The sequence below is a fragment of the Colias philodice genome, chromosome 8, assembly GCF_061535455.1.
Source record: "Colias philodice isolate Cphi_HAF_F1 chromosome 8, ilColPhil1 Martin Lab GWU primary, whole genome shotgun sequence".
NCBI lineage: Eukaryota > Metazoa > Arthropoda > Insecta > Lepidoptera > Pieridae > Colias > Colias philodice.
Window position 1 is genome coordinate 424,283 of NC_143093.1, and position 23,481 is coordinate 447,763.

Sequence of the window (23,481 nt, forward strand, 5' to 3'; positions counted from 1 at the left end):
TTTATGCAAATATAGTTAATATTATAATCGTCCTATTCATTAGTAGGATAATAGGAAAGCGAGTGGGATACCCCACTACATGGTGAACGGATGATAATAATCGTAGTATTGTTGGCCACAATTGGCGGTTAAGACCGAGAGCTCATTGGTGTGCTTTAAGATGCCTACGTCCAGAAGTTGTCTACATCTGGACGTAATATTAATTATGAATGGAATTATGTTATCTCTAATGTCTAAAGCATTCACAAATGCTATAAAAATAATACATTTTTGAAGAAGTCGAAAGACGCAGTTTCAATTCCCGCCGGGAATCGAATCATAATTATTTATCTTCATAGTCGGTAGTCTCAAGAAATCGCTATATATATATAAAAAACTCAAAGGTGACTGATATAGTGATCTATCAACGCACAGCCCAAACCACTGGACGTATCGGGCTGAAATTTGGCATGCAGGTAGATGTTAGGACGTAGGCATCCGCTAAGAAAGGATTTTCCGAAATTCTTGCGGGAACGGGGAAAAATGGGGATGCACGTACAAAGTCGTGGGCGGAAGCTAGTAAAGCAATAAAACCGCCGATTGTGATCCTTTATAAGGTAGTTTCATTGTAAAATTTACAGTATAAATAAATATGGCGTCACCTGTTTCTGCTCCTGCGGCCAAGGCTCTTGTGGTAGGGTGACATCGAGCAGATCAAGCAGATGGGATTGCTGCCCGTTGGTAGTCCCACTCGCCCCACCCACTGCCCCCACTGTACCACCACTCCCTGTGGGCGATCTGGAGACGAAAAATATATTTTATATAACAAATATAGATTTTACATTTTTTTATTTGTTGTTTCAAATTATACACAACAAAAGTTTGCAAACTGAAATAGAATTATTATTTCTATTTAAGAGACTGAATTCAAATTAGGAGCTTTTTATGTAAATAAATAATTTTTATATTCCGACCGCTAACATACTAAAATCTAAACTAAACAAAATATCTATGAATTACAAAATAACAATTCGTTATGAATGAATTTCGAATTTATGACTCATTCTTTCAATGTTTATCATCTGACTGTGTATCTGACGATTACTTGATTACACTACTTAAGTTATATTTTTTTTATAAATTAACTTTTATTTTTTGTACCCCATTACAAAAATTGTTTAAAACTCACCACTTAAAAATATATATACATTTCTTTTAAATACATATAATTTATTAGGAAAATAATTTATTAAAATAATTATTAATAATGTTCTACACATTACAAGCTACTCGCGCAAGTTGGCACAAACTCAAGTGACGTCACTAACTGAATTACATTCGGAAAGCAGTCGACGGTGCCGAACACCCAGCACTGGCATAGCTTCGTTGTTCTGCGCAAATAGCGCTTTAATCTGTATATAATAGGGATCAATTTTCAATAGCAATATTATTTTGTATTACTTTCAATAGCGGATTATGGATACATATTTTTGAAATATGTAATTTTATTTTAAACTAGCTTTCCGCCCGCGGCTTCGACTGCGCAGTAAAGAAAAATTCGCATAGTTCTCGTTCCCGTGGAATTTGCAGGATAAAATTTTATATATGTCGCAGTCATGTGGTTGAATTTGCTATTTGATTGACTATTTAGCGTGTTCATTGAATTGATATTTAATTCAATGACTAAAGGACAACTCGTTAAGTTGTTGAATGTAACGTTCAACGTTTTGACTGAACGTGGATTATTCGATCGAAAAAGGAAGGATCTTCGATCAGTCTACTCGATTGGCCTGATTGGATTGATGTCGGAAAGTTGTTTATATGCTTTGTAACGAAATCATTTCGGTTGCGCAATTCAGAGCGAAGTGTCACTACAGATCGAGGCGAGCAATTTTATGGGAACAACTATGTATAATAACAAATAAAATTGGCACAATTCCACTCATATGAAGTCGACCCGGTTTCTAGTCGCAACTGAAGCTCCCCACTGAGTGGTCACCGGTCACTCACTGGAAGTCGTTCTGCGACTGGCTGATGGCGAGCTGCAGGCGCACGTCGTCCGAGCGGCGCCGCCTCTCCTCGCGCTCCGCCTCCTCGCGCGACATGGCCAGCGCCAGCTGCAGCTGCAGCTCCTCCTCGCCCGCCGTCAGAGGCCGGGCCAGCTCGGCCTCCCGCCCTGACCACGAGCTCCCGGAGCCCCCGGAGCCGGCTGCACCAGCTGAGCCGAGCGAGCCGCCGCTGCCGAGCTGTGGATACACGCCAATTAGGAATGTTTCGAAACGACCTAGAATAGTAGAGAGCTTCAAGAGTTCAGGCATGGGTCGCATGTGCAAATTGTGGCCATAATTTGCTACATTTTTAGGATTGAACTGCAAATGTTCTAGTGACTATGTCAAATATAAAACTGTAATATAACTATAATAAATAAACGTTCTTTCTTCTTTCTAATAATATGCTGATATAATTTTTTAATACAACGGAATAATTATATATATATATTTAACAATTCTGTAAAGATGTAATGCCAGCCAAATATTAGTCAAAAGCAATTAATTTTACTGATTACAATTTACACTTTTGACTTCTTTTTCACACACTTCTTATCATTCTAACCGACACATAAGAAACAAAACATGTCCAATATTGTAAAACAGGCTTCTCACCGCAGGATACGTAGGACTCGAGGGGGTATCAAGCGCTCCGTCACTACCAAACGCACTAGCGCTTTGTGCAAAGCGCTGCTTCGCTTTGAGCGCACGCGCACGCTCGTTCTTTAGCCGCTCCTCGTCTTTCAGCAGGTGGACTAACTGCTTCGCTTTCTCGCGGACGTTTAGACCTGGAAAAGTTCAGACGTGGAGGTTAGCTGAAAGTTTATAGTTGAATATACTTCTTTATGAAGACCTTAATTTGATGTTACATCGATTTTTAGTAAGATAAATATGAAGAATGTTTGCAAAACCCATAAATCTTACAAGATGCACAATATCTAGTTTTCCTAATGGACAGATATATATAAAAAAACGAAATGGAAATAAGATGTTGATGATAATAATATGTTAAATTATTATTCATTGTCACCATCAAAATAATTTTGCAATAAAATTGCCACACGTTCGTTTATATCTTTCTAAAACAATCTTTAAAAATACAATTTAAATTTGGCTGACCTTTCGTTAAAACACAACTGTTCTCCCCGATCTCTTTAAACAACTACTCCCATAATTTTACAATTTACTAATATATGTTACTAATTTATAAATGTAATTTATGAAAAACCCAGTTCTGTTTAGATAACGAATACGCCCACGTTTAGTCATTTAAAACAATACCTTCAAATTCTTTTGTACTCTTAAAAATGAATTCTATACTACAAGAGTTAAAAACTATTGTGATTTTTTTTTAATTACATACAATATAAAAAAAATTATATTGTGAAATTTTTAAGGACCCAGGGAAACAATTACACACGAGGCGCGTTTCGCATATATTGAGCATTCAAATGCTATAAAACTAAATATGCATTGTTTATCTACCAAGTTACAAATTTTAACTTGGAAGATAAACAATTTTAACTTTAAAATCATTAAAAATATCTATGTAAAATCTGTTTTGTTTTGTCCTACAAAATATTTGTTCGAATGACAGACCAACAGCTTACGAAAATGTTTAGCAGCTCTCCCATCTCAACAGACATTTACTGCCTAAAACTCGAAACACGTACGAAATTAGAGACGTCGAGTAATTCATCAAAGTAATTGATATCACTGGCAGAAATCGATACGTTAATTCGATTAGACAAGCTGTTTACATCGCAAGAAGACCTGCATGTGTTTTAATCAACGTGTGTATGACATGTTGGATCGTAGTGCGAATCCTGAGTTCTGTAGGAAATATTTGGGAAACTGATTCTAACAAGGCATATTTCCAGTCAGCAATTTATAGTTCACTCTTAGATACAGTTCATGTTAAATTTCCTTTCAAGTATAATGACAAATTACAAAAACTGGCACACCAGACAACAATTTTTCTATTATATTACACATACATACATGAAAAAAGGCACCTTGACCATTCCTAACGATCATTAAAGCAATAAATTGTATATTTTCATTGAAGAGTCAAAAAAAATGCTCACAAACCTTGATCCTTCCCCTCCTCCATATACTGGAAGTCCTTCAGCGTGTGTATTGCAAATATATTCTCTTTGCACTGCATCGCCACCTTCTCACTGCCCGTCTTGATCAGGTACTCCATGAGCACCAGCGCCTTGTACACGTGCCGCCAGTTCTTGCCGTGGTCGTTGAGCCGCTTCCATATCATCTGCATGATCTCCGTGAACGCCATCACGTTGTACGTGAGGTCGGCGATCTCCGCCATCAGCGTGCTGGACGGGCCCCATGGGTCGTTTGATGTTGCTTCGCGCACTTTTACCTGTAATACGACGGTTGTATCTATGAAATATAGGAATTTAGTCCTCTCCTTATTCTAATCCTGCTTATTGACAAAACGTTCGTCCAATTCCACATTGGACGAAGTTTTGTCAAAAAGGCAGGATTTTTACTAGTTTGGCAGTTCGTTCTGCCTGCAAGACATATCATGCGCTATGAAATTAGGTGTTATATGACGAATTTTGGCAATATCTCCAGATTTTTGAATAGTGTTGCAGTTCTTATTTGCCTACGAGTCATGTCATGGGCTTTTGTAGAGAATGAGGATTACGTTATTATGTGTGGTATTTTTTCGTAATATTACTTTTTCATACGCAACGCATCTCGAAAATTGTTATCTTATCTTTACAACTTTACAGAGACAATTAAGCAATACTATTTCTAGCTGGATAACGAATTTCACTATCTCTGATCATAGTAAGTCAAACCCAGAAAAATAGACTATTACACATTTAAATTGAATTTGCGTTATTAAGAACTGATTACATTCTACATAGAAAAACGCTCCTTATTAAATAGAAATCATTATGGATTAGAAATTGTACCCTTGACAGTAATATTAATTAATAATATTTTCTTCGTTACCAAGGCTGTGGTCTATACAAACAGTTCTTACACGTGGTTGGTGAAATTTCTAATTAGCATTCAGACGGTGTTCCGTGTTGGTTGTATAAGAATGTAACGGATTAGTCCAAGGGCGAATGCCTTTGATGCGGGTGTTAACGTAACTCACTTGCCTAATTTAACTCGTTTAGTTTCTCTAAGAACTTAGTATTGAAGTAAATCTCTACGACTCTGACAAAGCGTGAGAGTAGGTAATAGGTAAGTGAAATTCTGGCAACATTAAACTTGTAAATATCATCGAGATCATCGATTGATCATCGGTTAAATAAAAACAAAGTTATTCTCTATTTGATATTTATTCCTTCACAAACGGTAAATATATTAATTACGTACGCTTACAATGTAATTTTGACACTTTTAGGAATTCCCAATACACATCGTATTAACACCATCTGGCGCTTGTCACTAAACCCTAACCAATGAGTCGTCAATAATGCATGCCACGAGGAAATTTACATTTCCGAAGCTCTTATATCCCCATTATGACCTATAGAAAGAACCAAAGATATCCGTAAAGTCAGGCATGTTTCTTGTACGAAATTACACAAGGTCAAGGGTCCCTTCCGCACCGCAAACGCCATACGAATCTCAATAACCCCACTTATTTGGTATTCATCGAGCCTGTAGGAAGAGGATCTTGTATCTTCATAACTCAATTGATGTGCACTTCCGCTGTCTGTTTATCGCGCCATGAACTATCATTCGCTGATGGAATGAGATTTATGTTTTTAACTTTTTATGATGCAGGAAAGCAAAAGTGTGGACGTGCTACTTAGAGATGACTAGACTATCAATGTAACATTCGATACTGTACTAAGGGAAAAAAAAAAATATTAAAAAAAAAGAAAAGGGGATTAAAAGCTACTCTACTAATGTTGTTCATAATTCGATAACGGAACAATAATTTTTACCGAAGACAAATAGCTTACTATACTAAACTTAAGTCCTACAAATTGACACACATTAATTAATACCAGCGCGGCGGCCGGAAGCCGGACGAATTTCAAATCATAGCTTAAAGGCTTATTAGACCACCCAATTTTTAGGGACCCTAACCCTAACTAAGAGTGGTGTAATAAGACTTAGGGAGTTAGTGTCCCGATTTAGGGCGATCGGGTCTGCCCGATCTGCCTAGCTCCCTAAGCGCCCTGCAGATTGGGTGATGTAATAACGTTTAGGGCGGTTAGGGAGCTCAGTTGCCGCGCGACTAGTGCGTGGAGTGGCTGCTTTTGTATGTAAGGTGTCACCAAACTTCCCTACTACAGGTTTATATAACTTAAAAGGGAAGTTCCAAATGTTTGTGATCACACCGCCATGTTAACAAATAAATAAATTGTTTAAATCAATTGTTTATTTAATTGTTTTAAAACTCAACAAGTGTTCAAATTGTTCTGCACCTACTCTAATTAATTCATTAAAACTCCCGGTTAAAGCACGCTTAGTATTTGCATATTTGAAAGCTTTTCACGTAACCGCAAATACTCTTTCATCCAGATCTTTCTCTTCTTTTTTTAATATTTGTTATTGCGTCAACGGTTGCCACTGCTACAGTAACTTTTTGAAGTTTCGATACTGACGGCGGCATAATGTAAAATGCAACAATACGTTTATCTCTCTAGACATTCGCGTATAAACTGAGTTAGGGCCCAATTCGCAGAGAAGTGTAATAAGCGCCACACTAACTAGGGAACACGCCCACCCTAGATGCAGGGCCCTTCATATCGGGTAGTGTAATAAGCCTTTTAGCTTAATACTAAATCACATTTACACCTTAACGCGGAGTATTTACCCATAATCACCTCCTATTAATTGTCATAGAATCTAGCTAGTGTCGTATACGTAAGCTAATGTATTTACGTCACAACTAGCAAATTGTCAAGTCATAGTGCGACAAAAAAGGATTGAATCTTCTCACCTGAGCATCAGAGTAGTTGTGCGCAAGATTCTTGATATTTCTCCTTAGCCCCGCCACGTTTACTTGCATTTCGTCCCCGTGAAGGGAGTTCTGGAACAATACAGAATAACGTATTAACCACAGAACATTATTGAATTTATTGTAAACTTCTTTTCAGTTGCTATTAGTTACCAACTAATCTAGAACAATTTTGGCTTAGGAGCTTAGACGGCGCCAATGTAAAAGGCTTCTTCACTGTAGAAGGTTAGTAAAAAGCAAGTCATTCTCATTCATTATGTAAAATAACTTGTTGAAACAATATTATATTAACCTACCAAGTTAGATATGAAATCATCCCAAAATGTAATCGCATTTGTTTGCTGGATCTACAAAGGCCTGTCTATCAAATAGTTTTCATTAGATATAGGATTGGCTTTTCATATCAACTATCGATTCCCTATCTACAAATGCACATAAAGACAAATAAATGCAATCCAATAATGTTTTCGAAAGTCGATTGAGACAAAGGCTTACCCAGGGGCTCCCGCTCAGTCTACGCTTAGATAAAATTAATTTTTACAGTGCTATTGACCTGCGCGACCAATGTTATTTGTTACGCTTTTAAATTGCACAGATAAGATAGTTCTATTGTATTATCGCTGTTTGCGCTCATGATACAATGCCATCACATGTGTATTGTTTTAGCGAGTGTGAAACAACCTTCGCACAAAGTATTTTTGCATAGATTAATGACTTTTGAACTGATTTCAAACTCGCTTTAATCACGCTTACTTGTTTAAGCTGTAAAGACGTGTTTGCAATCAAATAAATCACCGACAAGGTTTTTTCATTTACCTATTACCTCATCTGCGTTTTTCTTCTACACATTTAGTATTGCGATAGAAGACAACCCGATGCCGGACAACATGTCGTATTATTTTATCCTATCCTACCAGTCACATATTCCTACATAAGAGTATTACATCCTGTTGATAGCTGTATTATAAATGAATACAATTTTCACGGAGACACCACAAAACAAATTCTGATTACACTTGGCAGTTAAATAGCTTATACATCAGAACAGCCCATAGGCTGTAATTTACTATAAGCTACTGCCTAAGGTCGTGCGAGTAAAGCCGGGACATCATCTAGTTTGCTTACATAAGCCACTGCAGCCTTCTACGTGGTTATGAGCGCTGCAGTGGGAGGAAGCCCTCCTCCGCCTGGCTGTTGGCAAGTGAACATTATTGCATGTTCATGTAATGGCTTACATAAATTATGATATAGTATTAGGTTAGAATCTGGAGCGTGTGAAAGACATTCTCGCTAATTCTTATTGAGACGACATTTTTAATCGCATTTTTAGGCACTTGTTGAAATTAAATTTGAGTATCTGAGTATCGAGTTTAGTGAGTCAGGGTTGTCGAGGTAATTACAACTAAACAGCAATTATTATCTATCTGGGGTATTATCTGGAACGATTGGATGATTTTGAGAAGACTTAAAACTATGCTGATATAGCTCTAGTGGCATCTCTTGTAGCACTATTAAACGAATCACGAAATAAGATAGTTTGTTACATTTTCTGAACAGGGGCGTGCACAGAGTTTTTGGACAGGGTAGGCAGAAATATTGCAATGATAATAAGTCATAAAAACTAATATTTCATATTGCAGTACTGATATTTGATTGGAGATACATAGGTATAGTATTTCCGCAAAATAATGGAAAACATATCACGAACATAGGTCATATTATCTATAAAATAATTTTCAAAGTAAGTAGGTACCTAGTTAATAGTTATGATATCCTAACTAGCATTCTATATTATGTAATTAATGATTAACTTTACCTTTGTGTATTACAAATTCCGGTATAGATCCATTTATAGATCGGCCTTTTTCCTATCACTCTCTGTTTGATAAAAGTTTATTCATAAAACAAAAATAAGAATTTTTCGTTAAATTAGGTATGCCTTATTATCTTACAAAATACACTGATGATATACATAATCTATTTAGTTACTCTCAAAACACTTCACTTGCAAATTGTAGTAAACATTATTAATTTTCTCAAAAAACAAATTTAACCTCAAAGTAAACGTTTGTTATTTCCAAAACAAAACAAACGAATAATGATACTATTTGCAGATGGTCTTGACCGCTACAAAATTGTATACATTATCACACTTCTTAAATTGGTCGCATATTCAACTTCAGTTTCGACTTTCGATGTAGTTCCGAATTCGGTTCGTACCTAATTCGTATATCTTCGTAAAAAGACACTGCCTACCTTGTGTGTTTGTGTGCGTGGTTTTATTACATCAGTGTGCCGTGCTTATAGGCACGCACACATATAAAATATGCGTAGACACGCAGAGCATACATATAAAAACTTAGACACGGATAGTTTGTGTCTTTGCCGTCCCGTGACGTACTGGGTCCTGTGGCGGCGCTAGTGCAGCGCATGAATAGTGACTTGAGCCGAGCCGGTGTTATAGAAATTAGACAATGTAGTCCATTGAATAAAAAGTTCTAGAGTGCGTGAGTTAGTAACGTAAGATGTTTCTTCGGAAACATGTCAAGAGTCCCTAGGTAATAAACATACTAAAACCCCGGGCCACTAGGAGGAGCCCCGGAGTCGGGGGAGGGGGGAAATGGGTCCATTTTTTCATTTTTCGCTTAAATCTCAAAAACGGTACATGTTACAGAAAAACTTTCAAGGAAAAGTTGAAAGGCCATAAAATTATCTACAAGTTGTACCTGAATCATTTTTTCCTATATCCTACCGTTTCTGAGTTATACGCGGTATAACATGATTTTGGCTCAAACAATTTCCACATCAATCGATCAAAAAATATTTCTTTCTTCCAAAAAACTCAAATGTGCAACTTGTGACCGGTACTGATAGATTGCTCTTAATTAGGTCTATAATTGGTAAAATAAACACATTCCTCCATGGAAGCCTTTAGGAGGAATCGATTGTCAAAATATTATAATATGGTAGTTTGAGTTACTGAACTTGATCTTTTTATTTTTTTCTTCCAAAAAACTCAAAAGTGCAACTTGTGACCGGTACAGATAGATTGCTCATAATTGGAACTATCATTGATAAAAATACCAGATTCCACCACGGAGGCGTTTACGGGGAATTGAATTTTATTAGGGTAGTTACGATACTTGAACTTTTTATTTTTTTTCTCCAAAAAAACTCAAAAGTGCAACTTGTGACCGATACTGATAGATTGCTCTTAATTAGGTCTATAATTGGTAAAATAAACACATTCCTCCATGGAAGCCTTTAGGAGTAATCGATTGTCAAAATACTATATTAGGGTAGTTTGAGTTACTGAACTTGATCTTTTTATTTTTTTCTTCCAAAAAACTCAAAAGTGCAACTTGTGACCGGTACTGTTAGATTGCTCTTAATTAGGTCTATAATTGGTAAAATAAACACATTCCTCCATGGAAGCTTTTAGGAGGAATCGATTGTCAAAATACTATATTAGGGTAGTTTGAGTTACTGAACTTGATCTTTTTATTTTTTTCTTCCAAAAAACTCAAAAGTGCAACTTATGACCGGTACAGATAGATTGCTCATAATAAGGTCTATCATTGATAAAAATACTAGATTCCACCACGGAGGCGTTTACGGGGAATTGAATTTTATTAGGGTAGATACGATACTTGAACTTTTTATTTTTTTTCTTCCAAAAAAACTCAAAAGTGCAACTTGTGACCGGTACCGATAGATTGCTCATAATTAGGTCTATCATTGATAAAAAAACCAGATTCCACCATGGAGGCGTTTAGGAGGTATTGAATTTTATTAGGGTAGTTACGATACATGAACTTTTTAACTAACTACCCTAATAAAATTCAATTCCCCGTAAACGCCTCCATGGTGGAATCTGGTATTTTTATCAATGATAGACCTAATTATGAGCAATCTATCTGTACCGATCACAAGTTGCACTTTTGAGTTTTTTTGGAGAAAAAAAATAAAAAGTTCAAGTATCGTAACTACCCTAATAAAATTCAATTCCCCGTAAACGCCTCCGTGGTGGAATCTGGTATTTTTATCAATGATAGACCCAATTATGAGCAATCTATCTGTACCGGTCACAAGTTGCACTTTTGAGTTTTTTGGAAGAAAAAAATAAAAAGATCAAGTTCAGTAACTCAAACTACCATATTATAATATTTTGACAATCGATTCCTCCTAAAGGCTTCCATGGAGGAATGTGTTTATTTTACCAATTATAGACCTAATTAAGAGCAATCTATCAGTAGCGGTCACAAGTTGCACATTTGAGTTTTTTGGACGAAAGAAATATTTTTTGATCGATTTATGTGGAAATTGTTTGAGCCAAAATCATGTTTTACCGCGTATAACTCAGAAACGGTAGGATATAGGAAAAAACGATTCAGGTACAACTTGTAGATAATTTTATGGCCTTTCAACTTTTCCTTGAAAGTTTTTCTCTAACATGTACCGTTTTTGAGATTTAAGCGAAAAATGAAAAAATGGACCCATTTCCCCCCTCCCCCCACTCCGGGGCTCCTCCTAGTGGCCCGGGGTTTTAGTATGTTTATTACCTAGGGACTCTTGACATGTTTCCGAAGAAACATCTTACGTTACTAACTCACGCACTCTAGACCCCCCTTGGAGGGACTCATTCAATGGACTAATAATGCTACCAAAATACCGATAGATGGATCTAAAATATATTTGAAATATATTTTTATTTCATAACTACATTGCGCAATTAATAAAATTTAATGACGCTGTGAATTTCATTTATGCATATTAAATATTGATCAGAGTTTGGTAAATGGTAGGGTAGGCAGTGTCTTTATGTCTTTATGGAATGCACGCCACTGTTTCTGAATATTAAAAAATCCTTGAAATCACTTTTTATAGCTTCACTTCCAAAGGCTGCATATTGCCAAACGGAGCGTCACAGACCACAGTGTAACGGTTTCATCTTTCTTAATAGATCCACTACGTTTTATCAAGGCCACGCAAAAAATTTTGCGTTCGTGGTCGGAATTCGAATACATATAATGTAAGCAAATTAATATGTAACTAAATATACACTTATTTTGTTTTTATTGGTATTTATAAGAGAACCAGTTGATAACGTCAATAATTAAGGTCAAATATATTTTCAGAACACCTAAAATGTTAAGGTACTTACCAGTACCTGAGCGTATTTATAGTAAGTAAGTATCTGAAGTCAAGTAGATATCATTTAATTTTTAAAATTATTCTTTTTGTTTATTGATTTTGGCGTTGTTTATGTACAAAAATTATTTACCTTTATAACTAATTATCACTAATTATTTATTTAACAAATAAACGATAGGACGGTAAGGAAGGATATTAATAATCATTTTTCAGATTAGATTTGTTAACATACCACCTTTTCCTGATACAGCTATCACATACATAATTGGTACATTGTTTACACAAAGTTATTTTAAACAAAGTCACTTATAATATTGCTGTTACTTTGAAAATAGCAAGTCACGATACTTTTAAACTATCTTCGCTTGGCTTAGCTTGCATGACGTCATCGTACAGCAGACAGGCAAGGCGAAACCAAGGCTGTTGCACGGAAAAGTGATAACAGATAATTAGTATGTGTGTTCATATTTATGGTAAGTACACAAAGACGTTGCCATGGTAACGCGACGAGGAAAGGGATAGTTTGACCAAGATGGTCAGAACTCAGAAGGGATCAGCTGTTCAAAGAGTTATTGTATTAGTAGGGTCAATGGTCAAAATTAGTCATGAGACCACACATATGTTACGCCGCGATCATCATGCTTCTTAGAAGGACTACTCTTGAGTCTTGAATACGCAGAAGCCCACGGCCGCGGCGTGTTAGATGAATTACTTGTATTTATAATATGATATCATCGACGATAAATAATGACTGTATAAAAATAGTTTAACGTCCGGAAGTTAAGGGGGGTTAGGCGGTCAGCGAAAATTCAGCTATTCGGGCCTGAGGTAAGCGGTGAGGGGGTCCGCGTTTAGTATGGAATCAACGTGCTCGAAACTGAAAATCGTAAGCGCCATTCACATTTTTATCAAAAAGTGAATAAAAATATTTAGTATTTTCTAAATCTAAAACAGACACGAAATCGAGAAGGTAAATAGTAAATACCTATGTATTTGTGATTTTATACGAATAGGCATGACGACAGTATCCATAAATGATCGAATTAGTGTTTTTAAGGGAAAATTTATAATAAAGAAATTAAAAATAGTCACTTAGAAATAGTAAAAACATTAAGATTAATGAGATTATCAATAAAATAAAACATTGAAATTCTGCAGTCGGCCATCTTGACTAAAACACGCGTGACGTCACGTCTATGTAAACAGCTTCGCGTCAGGTATATATGTTGAGAATACGCATTTTTATTTATTTTCTATTTTTAACGTATGCTTTATCGACTCAGAACAGAAATATAATTGCGAATTCACGAATATGTGGTTCGGGTTTCTCTCCGTCCAATTTATACAATCATTTCATATTATTTTCTCTTTAATACTTTTTTTGGGTATTATTTTTATGTAGATTCACATTGCAATACTGCACACCACTTATAAACTTTGAAATTAGATTCTATAATACTTAATAATTAAATATTTGTTTAATTTTGCTTCGCTATGCATTCAGATAATTACGTATTTACGTAAGAGTGACGTCACGCCTACGCCATGACACCTGTGAGCTGTTTTGGCACAGTTAATAAATATTTTTTGGAAAATAGCTTTTATTTTATCTTCGTTAAATTTAAGTATATTAGCGAAATACAGGGTTTTTCTTGTTTAATAAACGTATACACACATTATGGAAGAGGTTTTGAAAATCTTTCGTCATGCCTATTATTATCGTAAAATACAGTTGTAATGAGAATTTATATGATATTTTAGAGGTAACTTTAAGATTTTTTTTTATCGAGCAAAATTTTTCCAATCGTGTTTTGGAAACAGTCATCCCATCACACATACGTTCTGTAATACATATTAGAAATTTCAGTGCGAAAAAACCTCAATATTTTCAATTATAGCTCATAGAAAACAGTCCATTTTTCCGTTTTCACCTACTAAGGGCCCTTAGGGCTCTTTCAATTTATGCGTTTCGTATCGGACCGCTACAGTGCCGTAGCGGTGTGTTTGTCGTACGGCGCACGGCCCGTCGTTTGTTTTCATACAAAATGCACGGTGCGGCAGCAGCGCGGCGTCCGTACCGCGAACGCTCGACATCAGGACGGCAACGTCGCAAGTCCCATAGGGATGTCGGAAATGCAATAAAGTATCGATATGTATATCATATCGATGTTTTTCGAAAATATCAATATCGATATTGATATTTTTATTAAAAAATATCGATATATCGGTATGATTTGACATATTCGTGCTCTAAAAATTAATTTTTTGGTCTTATCTAATTCGACCATCTTACATTTCTACGGGCACTCAAGTACAGAAATACGCGCGTTTTGAGGTTATAATGTATAAGTCAGTCGTGGTAATAATACGGACGGGCAGTTGAAATTGAAATTGACTAACAGAGTTGCCAACTTAAAAACCAAACTATAAATTTAAAACAGCACTAGCATACAAACGCACGGCAGTCAGATACGCTTTCAATTTAAGCGTTTGGTAACGGACTGCTACCGTACTACAACGGCACGGCAGCGGGTTATAACTAGCGGCACGGAAAACGTACGGCAGCGGTCCGATAAGAAACGCATAAATTGAAAGAGCCCTTAACCTCAGTGGTAACATTTCGAGTCCCTTAAAAATTACGCGATACAAAATTTTCGCGGGTTTCATACATCAGCTGTTCATTAAATACTGCTCATACATTATAATAACTACAACATATTCACGTACATACATACACAAGTATATTATGTATAATAATCACCGAATCGTATCAGGTAGCTCGGTTCGGCGACCGTTCATATGTTAGGAAGATAGGGTATTGAACCGTCGCGCGTCGGAACGCGTCCGGTCGCGCGCGCTGTCGCACTATCTTCCTATTCGCTAGCCACGGTGATGTATGGCAATTTTAACTGATTTTCAGTAAGATAAACGTTTAGAAACAAAAATATAACATTGAAAAAAAAAACATCTAGGTACAAACAAAGAATTAAACCGAAAGATGAACGAGAATTTGATACTACACAAAATAAAAGAGCGAATATCGAATACTAACAGATTTTTCTTCAAAAAATTTCATAAGAATTTCACGTTATGTTGTTATCACGTCTTAGAAAAATAAGTTGCATTTTTTTTCATAATCTAACGAATGAATGATAAAAGCGTTTTACAGCTTATCAATTACGAACAAACAAATGTAAGTAATCTTTTTGATAAGTATGCAGTAAAACAAAGTCGTGCCACTATAATTCAGAACGGCTGGTCTGATTTTTATGATATTTAGCTTGTGGGATTTATTAACTCGAAGTACTATAAAGTTTATCCTTCTTTATTTATAAGCAGACTCACTAACCAAACCATGGAAAAATCACGATAAAAATATAAGGATATTCATGCCACATTAAGTTGTTCGCAGTCAACTAGTAGGTACATATTATTATTTATTATCATGGATATAATAGATAGTCGAAAAGATTATAGTAGGGGAGCCCAAGAGGGGATTTTGGGATTTACTCGAGCGCGTCAGATTACTATAAGGGACGGTACCTTAGCTATTCATTAGTACCTCTAGTCAATATGAGCAGTTATGGTTGGTGGGTGCGCTCAGGGGCCCCGCTGGAAAATTTGAATAATCCATAATTTCCTAAGGTTGAGCTCGAATCATCAGATTAGCGAAATGGGGACTTCTTATATTGTAATTAACCCCCCCATATATTAATCTGACGCGCTCGAATAATATTACTTAAATTTTTTACCCTTTCTTCATAGCGATTAAATCGCCACTTAAATCGTCAGATTAACGTATACTTTTTTTCAGTGACGTCCTGGAGCATGCAAAATATCAATATCTAACGCGCTTGAGTATTTCCAAGCCAATTTTTTTCTTTTTTAAATTAAAAAAAATCAAAAAACCCTTCCCCACCGCTAAAAGTGAAAACATTATAGGACCTTTTTTTCTCGCTATGGTCTAATCTACCAATTCTAATAGGTTCCCGTGACGCTCGAGTAAATCCACATTTAGCATCCTGGGCTCCCCTACTATTAGCTGACGTGACGTTGATAAAGTTTTAGTTTAGTCATCAACAGAACACAAACATGGAGGGTTTCCTGAGAAGTAGGTGTGTAGCAGTTGGCAGCTTGCAATAAAGCGGAAGAGTTTGTTTGTTTGAACGCGCTAATCTCAGGAACTACTGGACCGAATTCAAAAATTCTCTCACCGTTGGATATGTACGTGATAGGTAGTTACTACAGGTTACACAGTACATAATTCGTAATTTGCCACGGGCGAAGCCGGAGCGGACCAGTAGTTATAATAATTAATAATAACTATAACTAAACAAGACTGTTGGTTTACTGACCTCCATCCTGAGAATTGGGCTATTTTGGTAAAGACAAACACATTTTGCAACAATGTCACATTAACCGCTCCTGCGAGGTCGACGCACACGAATTTATGATTACGTCCAACGCGATAGAGGTCACTTCGCTTAGCACGCTGATAATTATCCTGCATCTTGTTTACCTAGTGCTTAATATAATCATATCGTTATTTTTAGTTGATCAAAACGCTCAACATCAAGACATGTTACATGATAATATAAATTGAGTAGATAAATACAAATGAATCCCGACATAGAAGAGGTCGTAATCTCTTATTCGATTCAAAAGGCAGATTACGATTTTTTGTCATGTCTCCACATTTCTTTAATAATTCATCCAAATCCGATTATGAAAAGCTCAGTCTTGAAAACGATTTTCGCATTTATACTATTGGTATACATACATGATTTGTGCTAATTATCATCATGACGAGCCGAGAAGTGCCTAGGGATAATTTATTTATTCGTATTTTATTAAGTCATAATTCTGAAAATCAAAAATATCCTCATAATTTTTGTATGCAAACTATCATCACGGGTAAAACCATTGCAGCTTCATGTGAATCTCCGAGATCCTGCCCATCTGACTCACATTAGTTACCGCGAATATTAATCATGTTTAAAACGTAACAATGTAGATAAAATATTTCGCATTTTATCAATAATATTTGGAAAGTGAGCGCTAATTTTAGATATCGATTCATTTTTGTTTACACGATCTTGTCTGTGTTTTTAGTAGCCTATGTTTTAAAAGTTATTATATTATATTATTATTATATCAGCCTGTCGTGTCCCAATGCTGGGCAAAGGCCTCTCCAAGTCGCTTCCACGAATCGCGGTCTTGTCCTAATGAGAACCAGTCATTTTTAAATTGGTGAAGTTCATCTCGCCATCTCTTCTTCGGCCTGCCGCGACGTCTTCTATGTGTTCCTGGGCTCCACAAAGTGGTTATCTTGGCCCACAGTTCGTCCGGCATGCGACTTATGTGTCCTGCCCAACTCCATTTCAACGCAGCGGCTTTTTGCGCTACATCGGCAATTTTAGTTTTGGAGCGCAGCTCGGTGTTTCGAACACGATCTGTTAATTTAACACCCAGTATACTTCGCTCCATTGCCCTTTGACAGACCTTCAGTTTGGACTTTTGTTCCTTTGTCAGCGACCAAGTTTGCGCACCATAAGTCAAGATAGGAAGAATACACATGTCCATAAGCTTTCTTTTGATGTTGATAGGGAGATCTCCTTTAAAAAATTCCTTCATGGACCAAAAACTCCTCCAAGCATTTTCTATTCGCCTTGTGATTTCGCGATCTTGTCTTGCCTGGAAGGAGAGTACTTGTCCGAGATATATGTATTCTTGGACATATTGTATATCTTCGTTATCGATGGTCATTCTGATCTTGGTGGTATTGGTCATGATTTTGGTCTTGGTCCTGTTCATTTTTAGTCCAACCTCAAGGCTGACGTTGCTTAGGTCTTGTAGCATTTCTTGTAGTTCGCGAGCTGAAGAAGAGAATAGAACCACATCATCAGCAAAGCGCAAGTTGGTTAATTTTGCTCCACCGACAACAATGCCCCGTTCCATCCAACCAATCGTAAGTTTTCTAAATATATATTCCAAGGTACTATTGAATAATTTAGGAGATAATGGGTCGCCCTGTTTAACACCCCTTTGGATTTGAAATTTTGGTCCAATTGTTTGCAATTTTATTGAAGCTGTGCTGTTGTTATATACATTTTTGAGTAAATTAATATATGTAGAACCTATATTTTGAGTTTGAAGGGCGTCGAATATTGAATTATGTGTTATACTATCAAACGCTCTAGAGTAATCTACAAAGGCCATGTACAATGAGATGTTATTTTCTTGACATTTTTCAATAATTTGATTGATTGTATGAAGGTGATCGGTGGTGGAGAGTCCTGCGCGAAATCCAGCTTGTTCGGGTGGTTGTTCGTCGTCGAGTTGCTTTGCAATACGGTTATTGATAACCTTGATGAACATTTTATACAAGTGAGATACTAGGCTTATTGGTCTATAGTTGTTGACGTCAGATTTATCTCCTTTTTTATGTAAAAGAATAATATTTGAATGACAGAACTGTTCAGGGATATTACCGGTTTTTAAAATTGAATTAAACAAATTGCATATATGTGGTAGTAATTGGTGTTTGGCTATTTTTAGCATTTCCGTACTTATCCCATCCTCTCCAGGCACTCTATTATTTTTCATTGTTTGTAGTACTGTGTTAACTTCAAAAGCTGTGATCGGTGGTATATCATCAGAACAAATATAGTTAATTGGTGATGTGATGTTTTCAAATGAAATGCTATTTTGGGAATATAGAGATTTGTAGTAATCCGTGCATATGTCCATTATTTTTTCTCTATTGCGTTGTTTGACTCCATTTTGGTCTTTTAAACAAGTTATCCAATTTTTGGATTGTGAAATTCCGTATTTAGCTGTTTTTAAAGATCGGGTGTTCTCAATGGCTGACATTATTAAACTGTTATTGTATCGTCTAATATCCTTTCTAATACTTCGTTTCACTTTCTTGTCTATGGTTTTAAACTCTGCACTGTTCTTATTGGTACTTAATCTTTCATTTAATAAATTTTTTGTGTAATTTGATAATTTGCGTTTATTCGAAGGAACTTGTTTGATTGATTTACATGCATTCTTTAAACTATTTTCTATATTACTGTATTGTTCCTGAACATTTTCACTCGACATATTCAGTGCACTAAAACTATTTTCTAATTGTATGCAAAAGTCATCCTTGTTATTAATTAGGGTTTCTTTATCCAGTCTTTTAATTCTGTTGCTAAATGTTTTTTGTCGCTGAATTTTTGTGTTTAATTTCAATGATGCTCTAATTGGTCTGTGATCTGATTTAAATTTAATTCTATTTAAAACTTGTATATTATTGACAATAGTTTGTTCTGAAATCAATATGTAGTCTATTTCGTTTTTAGTTTCTGTATTAGGTGAGATCCAAGTCCATCTGCGGGAAGATTTCTTATGAAAGAAGCTATTGCTAATGAAGAGATTTTGAGCCCATGCAAACTGAATAAGCCGTGTGCCTCTATCGTTTCTTAAACCTAATCCGTGGGGTCCTAAGAATTGTGTATTATCGGTGGGTAGTCGTGTACCTAACTTGGCATTGAAATCACCTAGCACGACATTCCATGTTGCTCTGTGACTATCCAGAGCTTGATTTAATAAGTCATAGAAGTCTTCTATCTCATCGTCTGTATGACTTGATGTAGGAGCGTATATTTGTATTACAGTTAGAGAATATTTATCCGAAACTTTAAATTTAAGAAGAGCTATTCGGTCTGAATATGACACAAATTCCAATATATTGTTTTTCCACTTTTTGTTCACTAAAAATCCTACTCCATATAAGCTTGTGGATGTACCATAATGATAGAATATGCTATTTTCCCTTTCATATGTGTTTTCGCCCTGTCTTCTTACTTCACATAATCCCACTATATCCCATTTTATTTCCGATAAAGCATTCTCTAGTTCCAATAGCCGTTCTTCTGTTCTCAATGTTCTTACATTATACGTTAAAATATTTAGATTTTTATCGGTGTCCTTTATCCTAGCCTTAGTTGTATGACGGTGCATCGATCCCGCCCGGAGATTCACCTGACCCCGAGCTCCGGAGCTTGTCTGCCTACCGTCATCGGCAGGGCTACCAGAGCCGCCGGGCACTAGGGGTATATTATAATTGTTGCGATTCATGTTTCTTTTTGGAGGTTTGGACGTATAACCCACCATGCTCGTCCAGTGCATGTTGGTGGGTGAACGGTAGACCGACTGACTTGGCCCAGGACTACCACCCTTAACATTACAAGAATGTTCTCGGCCACTAGTCTAAGTTGACATCCCGTTCTAATATCAACTGTTCCAATAAAGCCTGATCTCTATATATAAAATATATAGTACATCAGCCTTATATTGGCTATTTCACACTCTTAAGAGTATGCGACAGTTTAAAGTCTTATCTGTGTTTTTAGTAGCCTATGTTTTAAAAGTTATTATATAGTTATTACATAATCGTGTATACTTACGTAGATATACAGGTATGATACAATGTAAACAAATTAACACAAAAGACAAATGTTCACACTTAGGTAAATAAAAATAAAAATGATAAACCTACCTACACAGATTCTCCGAAACTGCTGATGATATTAGAGTTTTTGTTAAACTTTGAAGGAAATTCCAATTGAGAAAAATATACATTTGAGAGCCCTAAGAGCTAGCGCGCACGAGCAACTTTGTCTCCGCAACTATTTTGTCTCTCCACCCATGGGCTAGTATGAAAGTGCGCGCACGTAGCGACGCAACTCCCCATACAAATTGATGGGAGAGACAAAATAGTTGCGGAGACAAAGTTGATCGTGCGCGCACTGTCTAACTAGATTTTTTAATGTTTTTGAAATAATAACTATAGGATAGGATACATAATCGAGTATACGTCATCATAAGAAATCAAAAAGTGACAGATACATGATCATAATGCAGACTACATACAAATTAATTACTTTAACATAAAAAAGGCGTAAAGCAGATATCCTTTAGTCGGAAGACGTTGGTACTACGCGTACCGACATCCTCGTGGATTCAGTCGTACTAATGCCATCAAAGATCGTATCAATCTCAAGAGTTCCTTCAAACATTTGTACGAAACCTTGACCATATAAACATTCAAAACACTACATTAAGTGAAACAGGTCACGACGATATTACCTAGTTCCCATTTAATGTAATTACGTAACCAACGACCTCCGCAAGGCCACCCTGAGTCGTCGAAGTAGTACCTATCACGCGGGTAGGAAGGAAAACACTAAATATAAATGGAAATCGATCGTCATGAGCTTCAGGGTGAAACGAGAGTTTCCTACCTTCCGCATATTGAGAAAAAATCTGCTACTTCCACATTGAGCGCACTATGTAAAGAAGTATCGTTAACTACCTCCTGGCTAGCCCATTGAGCCCCGAACGGCCCGATCGGGCCACGACACAATAGATTTTCTATTGTGTCTGTGATTCTGGGGCCTGAGTTACTAGTATGTTTATGTGTATGTGTATGTGTACTCTTCAGCTTTTTTGTGTGAAAGAGTAACTGCACACATCTATGTATCTCTTCATAAACTGAAACTGACTTTGGGCATGTCTCGTGGATTAGAGGATGATGCCGAGATTCTATGTGACACAACTTTTGAATACCTCTGGTACTACCACATGTGATCGCTGTACAAGTGTGCATAAATCGTATTTAATTAAGTTTATTTTTAATTTTATGATTTAATTTTAACAGTTTCTTATCGATTTTTCATACGAGAAACAACATTGTGACTTGTGATAGTCGTATAGTCCTAATTGGTGGTAGTTTAAAAAAATGACATTGCAAAATAAATAAAAGAGTTTTAGATTGAATTTGATGAGATTTCTATCCAAATCAGGCATGTGAAAGTTACCTTAATATTTTCATCTGTTTAAAATGGTAGTGCACCGTTCTTTACTACAAGCTCTGTGTAGCTGAACCATTATAGCTGTAACGTTTACGCAAACTGCAAAGGTAGCCTAGGTTACGCATGTTAATTATACAAGGGTTGTTATTTACCCACTGGGGCGATAGTTCTGGCCTTTATAGATAAGGTATAAATACTACCTTGCACCTTTTATTTCATCTAAATATAGACTTTTACATAGCTTCGCGTAGCCTTCGACTTCGTGATACAGATAGTTGATTGATCCAAATATGAACCAGGAAAGTAAAAAATACTCTTTTGCAAAAAATTTGTAAGGTTTATCCAGTAAACTCTAAACTTTAGAGTTTAAGAGAAGTCACTTTTACCCTTTAGACTCTAAAGTCTAAAGGGTAAAGTGACTTCTCTTCACTGACTATTCTACTAATCCCGCTTATATTATTATCAACGCGTAAGTTTGTAAGATCGAATATTTGTTACTCTGTCACGCACAAACCACTGAACGGCTTTCGATGCTACTTGGCAGTTATATAGCTTATCCTCCAGAATAGTACATAAACTATAGAAATACTTGCTTTTGGGCGAAAGCATGCGGCACAGGTAGTTGATACTCAGTAGTAATGTAAATATATATGTATTGTGCAAATACTAAATTTGAAATTAGATCACATCAAAATGAACAAACCTACCGATTACAGTTTATATTTACATAAATACATACTTTTGCTTATCACACAATGGCGATAGCCGACGTCGTCACGATAAAAACTAACATGACTAGAATTTCCGAGTAATCCATATAAGGCGAGACTTGTATACAGTTGTTTCTGATCTACTACGTCTAGCGGGAATTCTCGTGATTTATCAGTTCATATTATAAAACAAAGTTCAGTCCGTCTATCTGTACGAGTAAATCTCCAAAACGTTATTTTTTCGATTTTCATTCTGTTTTCACGAATGCACTACGTGGTTCTTTGAAGTGTTTTAAGCAATTTGTTAAGTTTTGACAATGCTGGAGAAACCATGGGCGGAAAGAGAGTTGTATATAAATACATTAAAATGTTTGTCAGTAGATAGAGTACTACATAACAGCTGTATTGATTTCACTAATTCTGTATAATAGACATTCATCATATTATGTTTAGTTTGTGATAGAAACTAGGCAGGTTTCTATAGAAAGTGGTAAATTATTAATAATTCTTAACCAAAGCTATCAAAATCTTCGTACATCGGGATGAAAACTTCAATTTTTTACAATATGGTCTAAGACCCAAACAGAATTGGTTAGTTTTGCTGTTTGTACATTCAGTTGTAAATTTCAGCAATGTAAATTTCATCATTATAATACGAAATACATTCACGGTTTAAGTATTTAATACTCTATTGACATGATTTTAAAAGACTAACTATGGCATTTCTTGCTGGTTCTTCCCCATAGATACTGCTTTCCGAATTGGTGGTA

At 36.1% G+C, this 23,481-nt stretch overlaps 1 protein-coding gene across 2 annotated transcripts in view; it reads right to left on the minus strand.

Moving 5' to 3' along the window:
* lqf (epsin homolog lqf) overlaps positions 1-23,481 on the minus strand; it is a 44,599-nt gene that overhangs the window by 18,940 nt on the left and 2,178 nt on the right. For both annotated transcript variants that reach the window (XM_089697720.1, XM_089697721.1), the window contains exons 2-6: positions 6,967-7,056; positions 4,119-4,410; positions 2,643-2,815; positions 1,990-2,225; positions 642-777 (exon numbers count right to left, since the gene is read on the minus strand). In XM_089697720.1, the coding sequence (XP_089553846.1) occupies positions 642-777; positions 1,990-2,225; positions 2,643-2,815; positions 4,119-4,410; positions 6,967-7,035 (906 nt within the window). In that variant the 5' untranslated portion in view covers positions 7,036-7,056. The remainder of the gene's footprint in view (positions 1-641; positions 778-1,989; positions 2,226-2,642; positions 2,816-4,118; positions 4,411-6,966; positions 7,057-23,481) is intronic.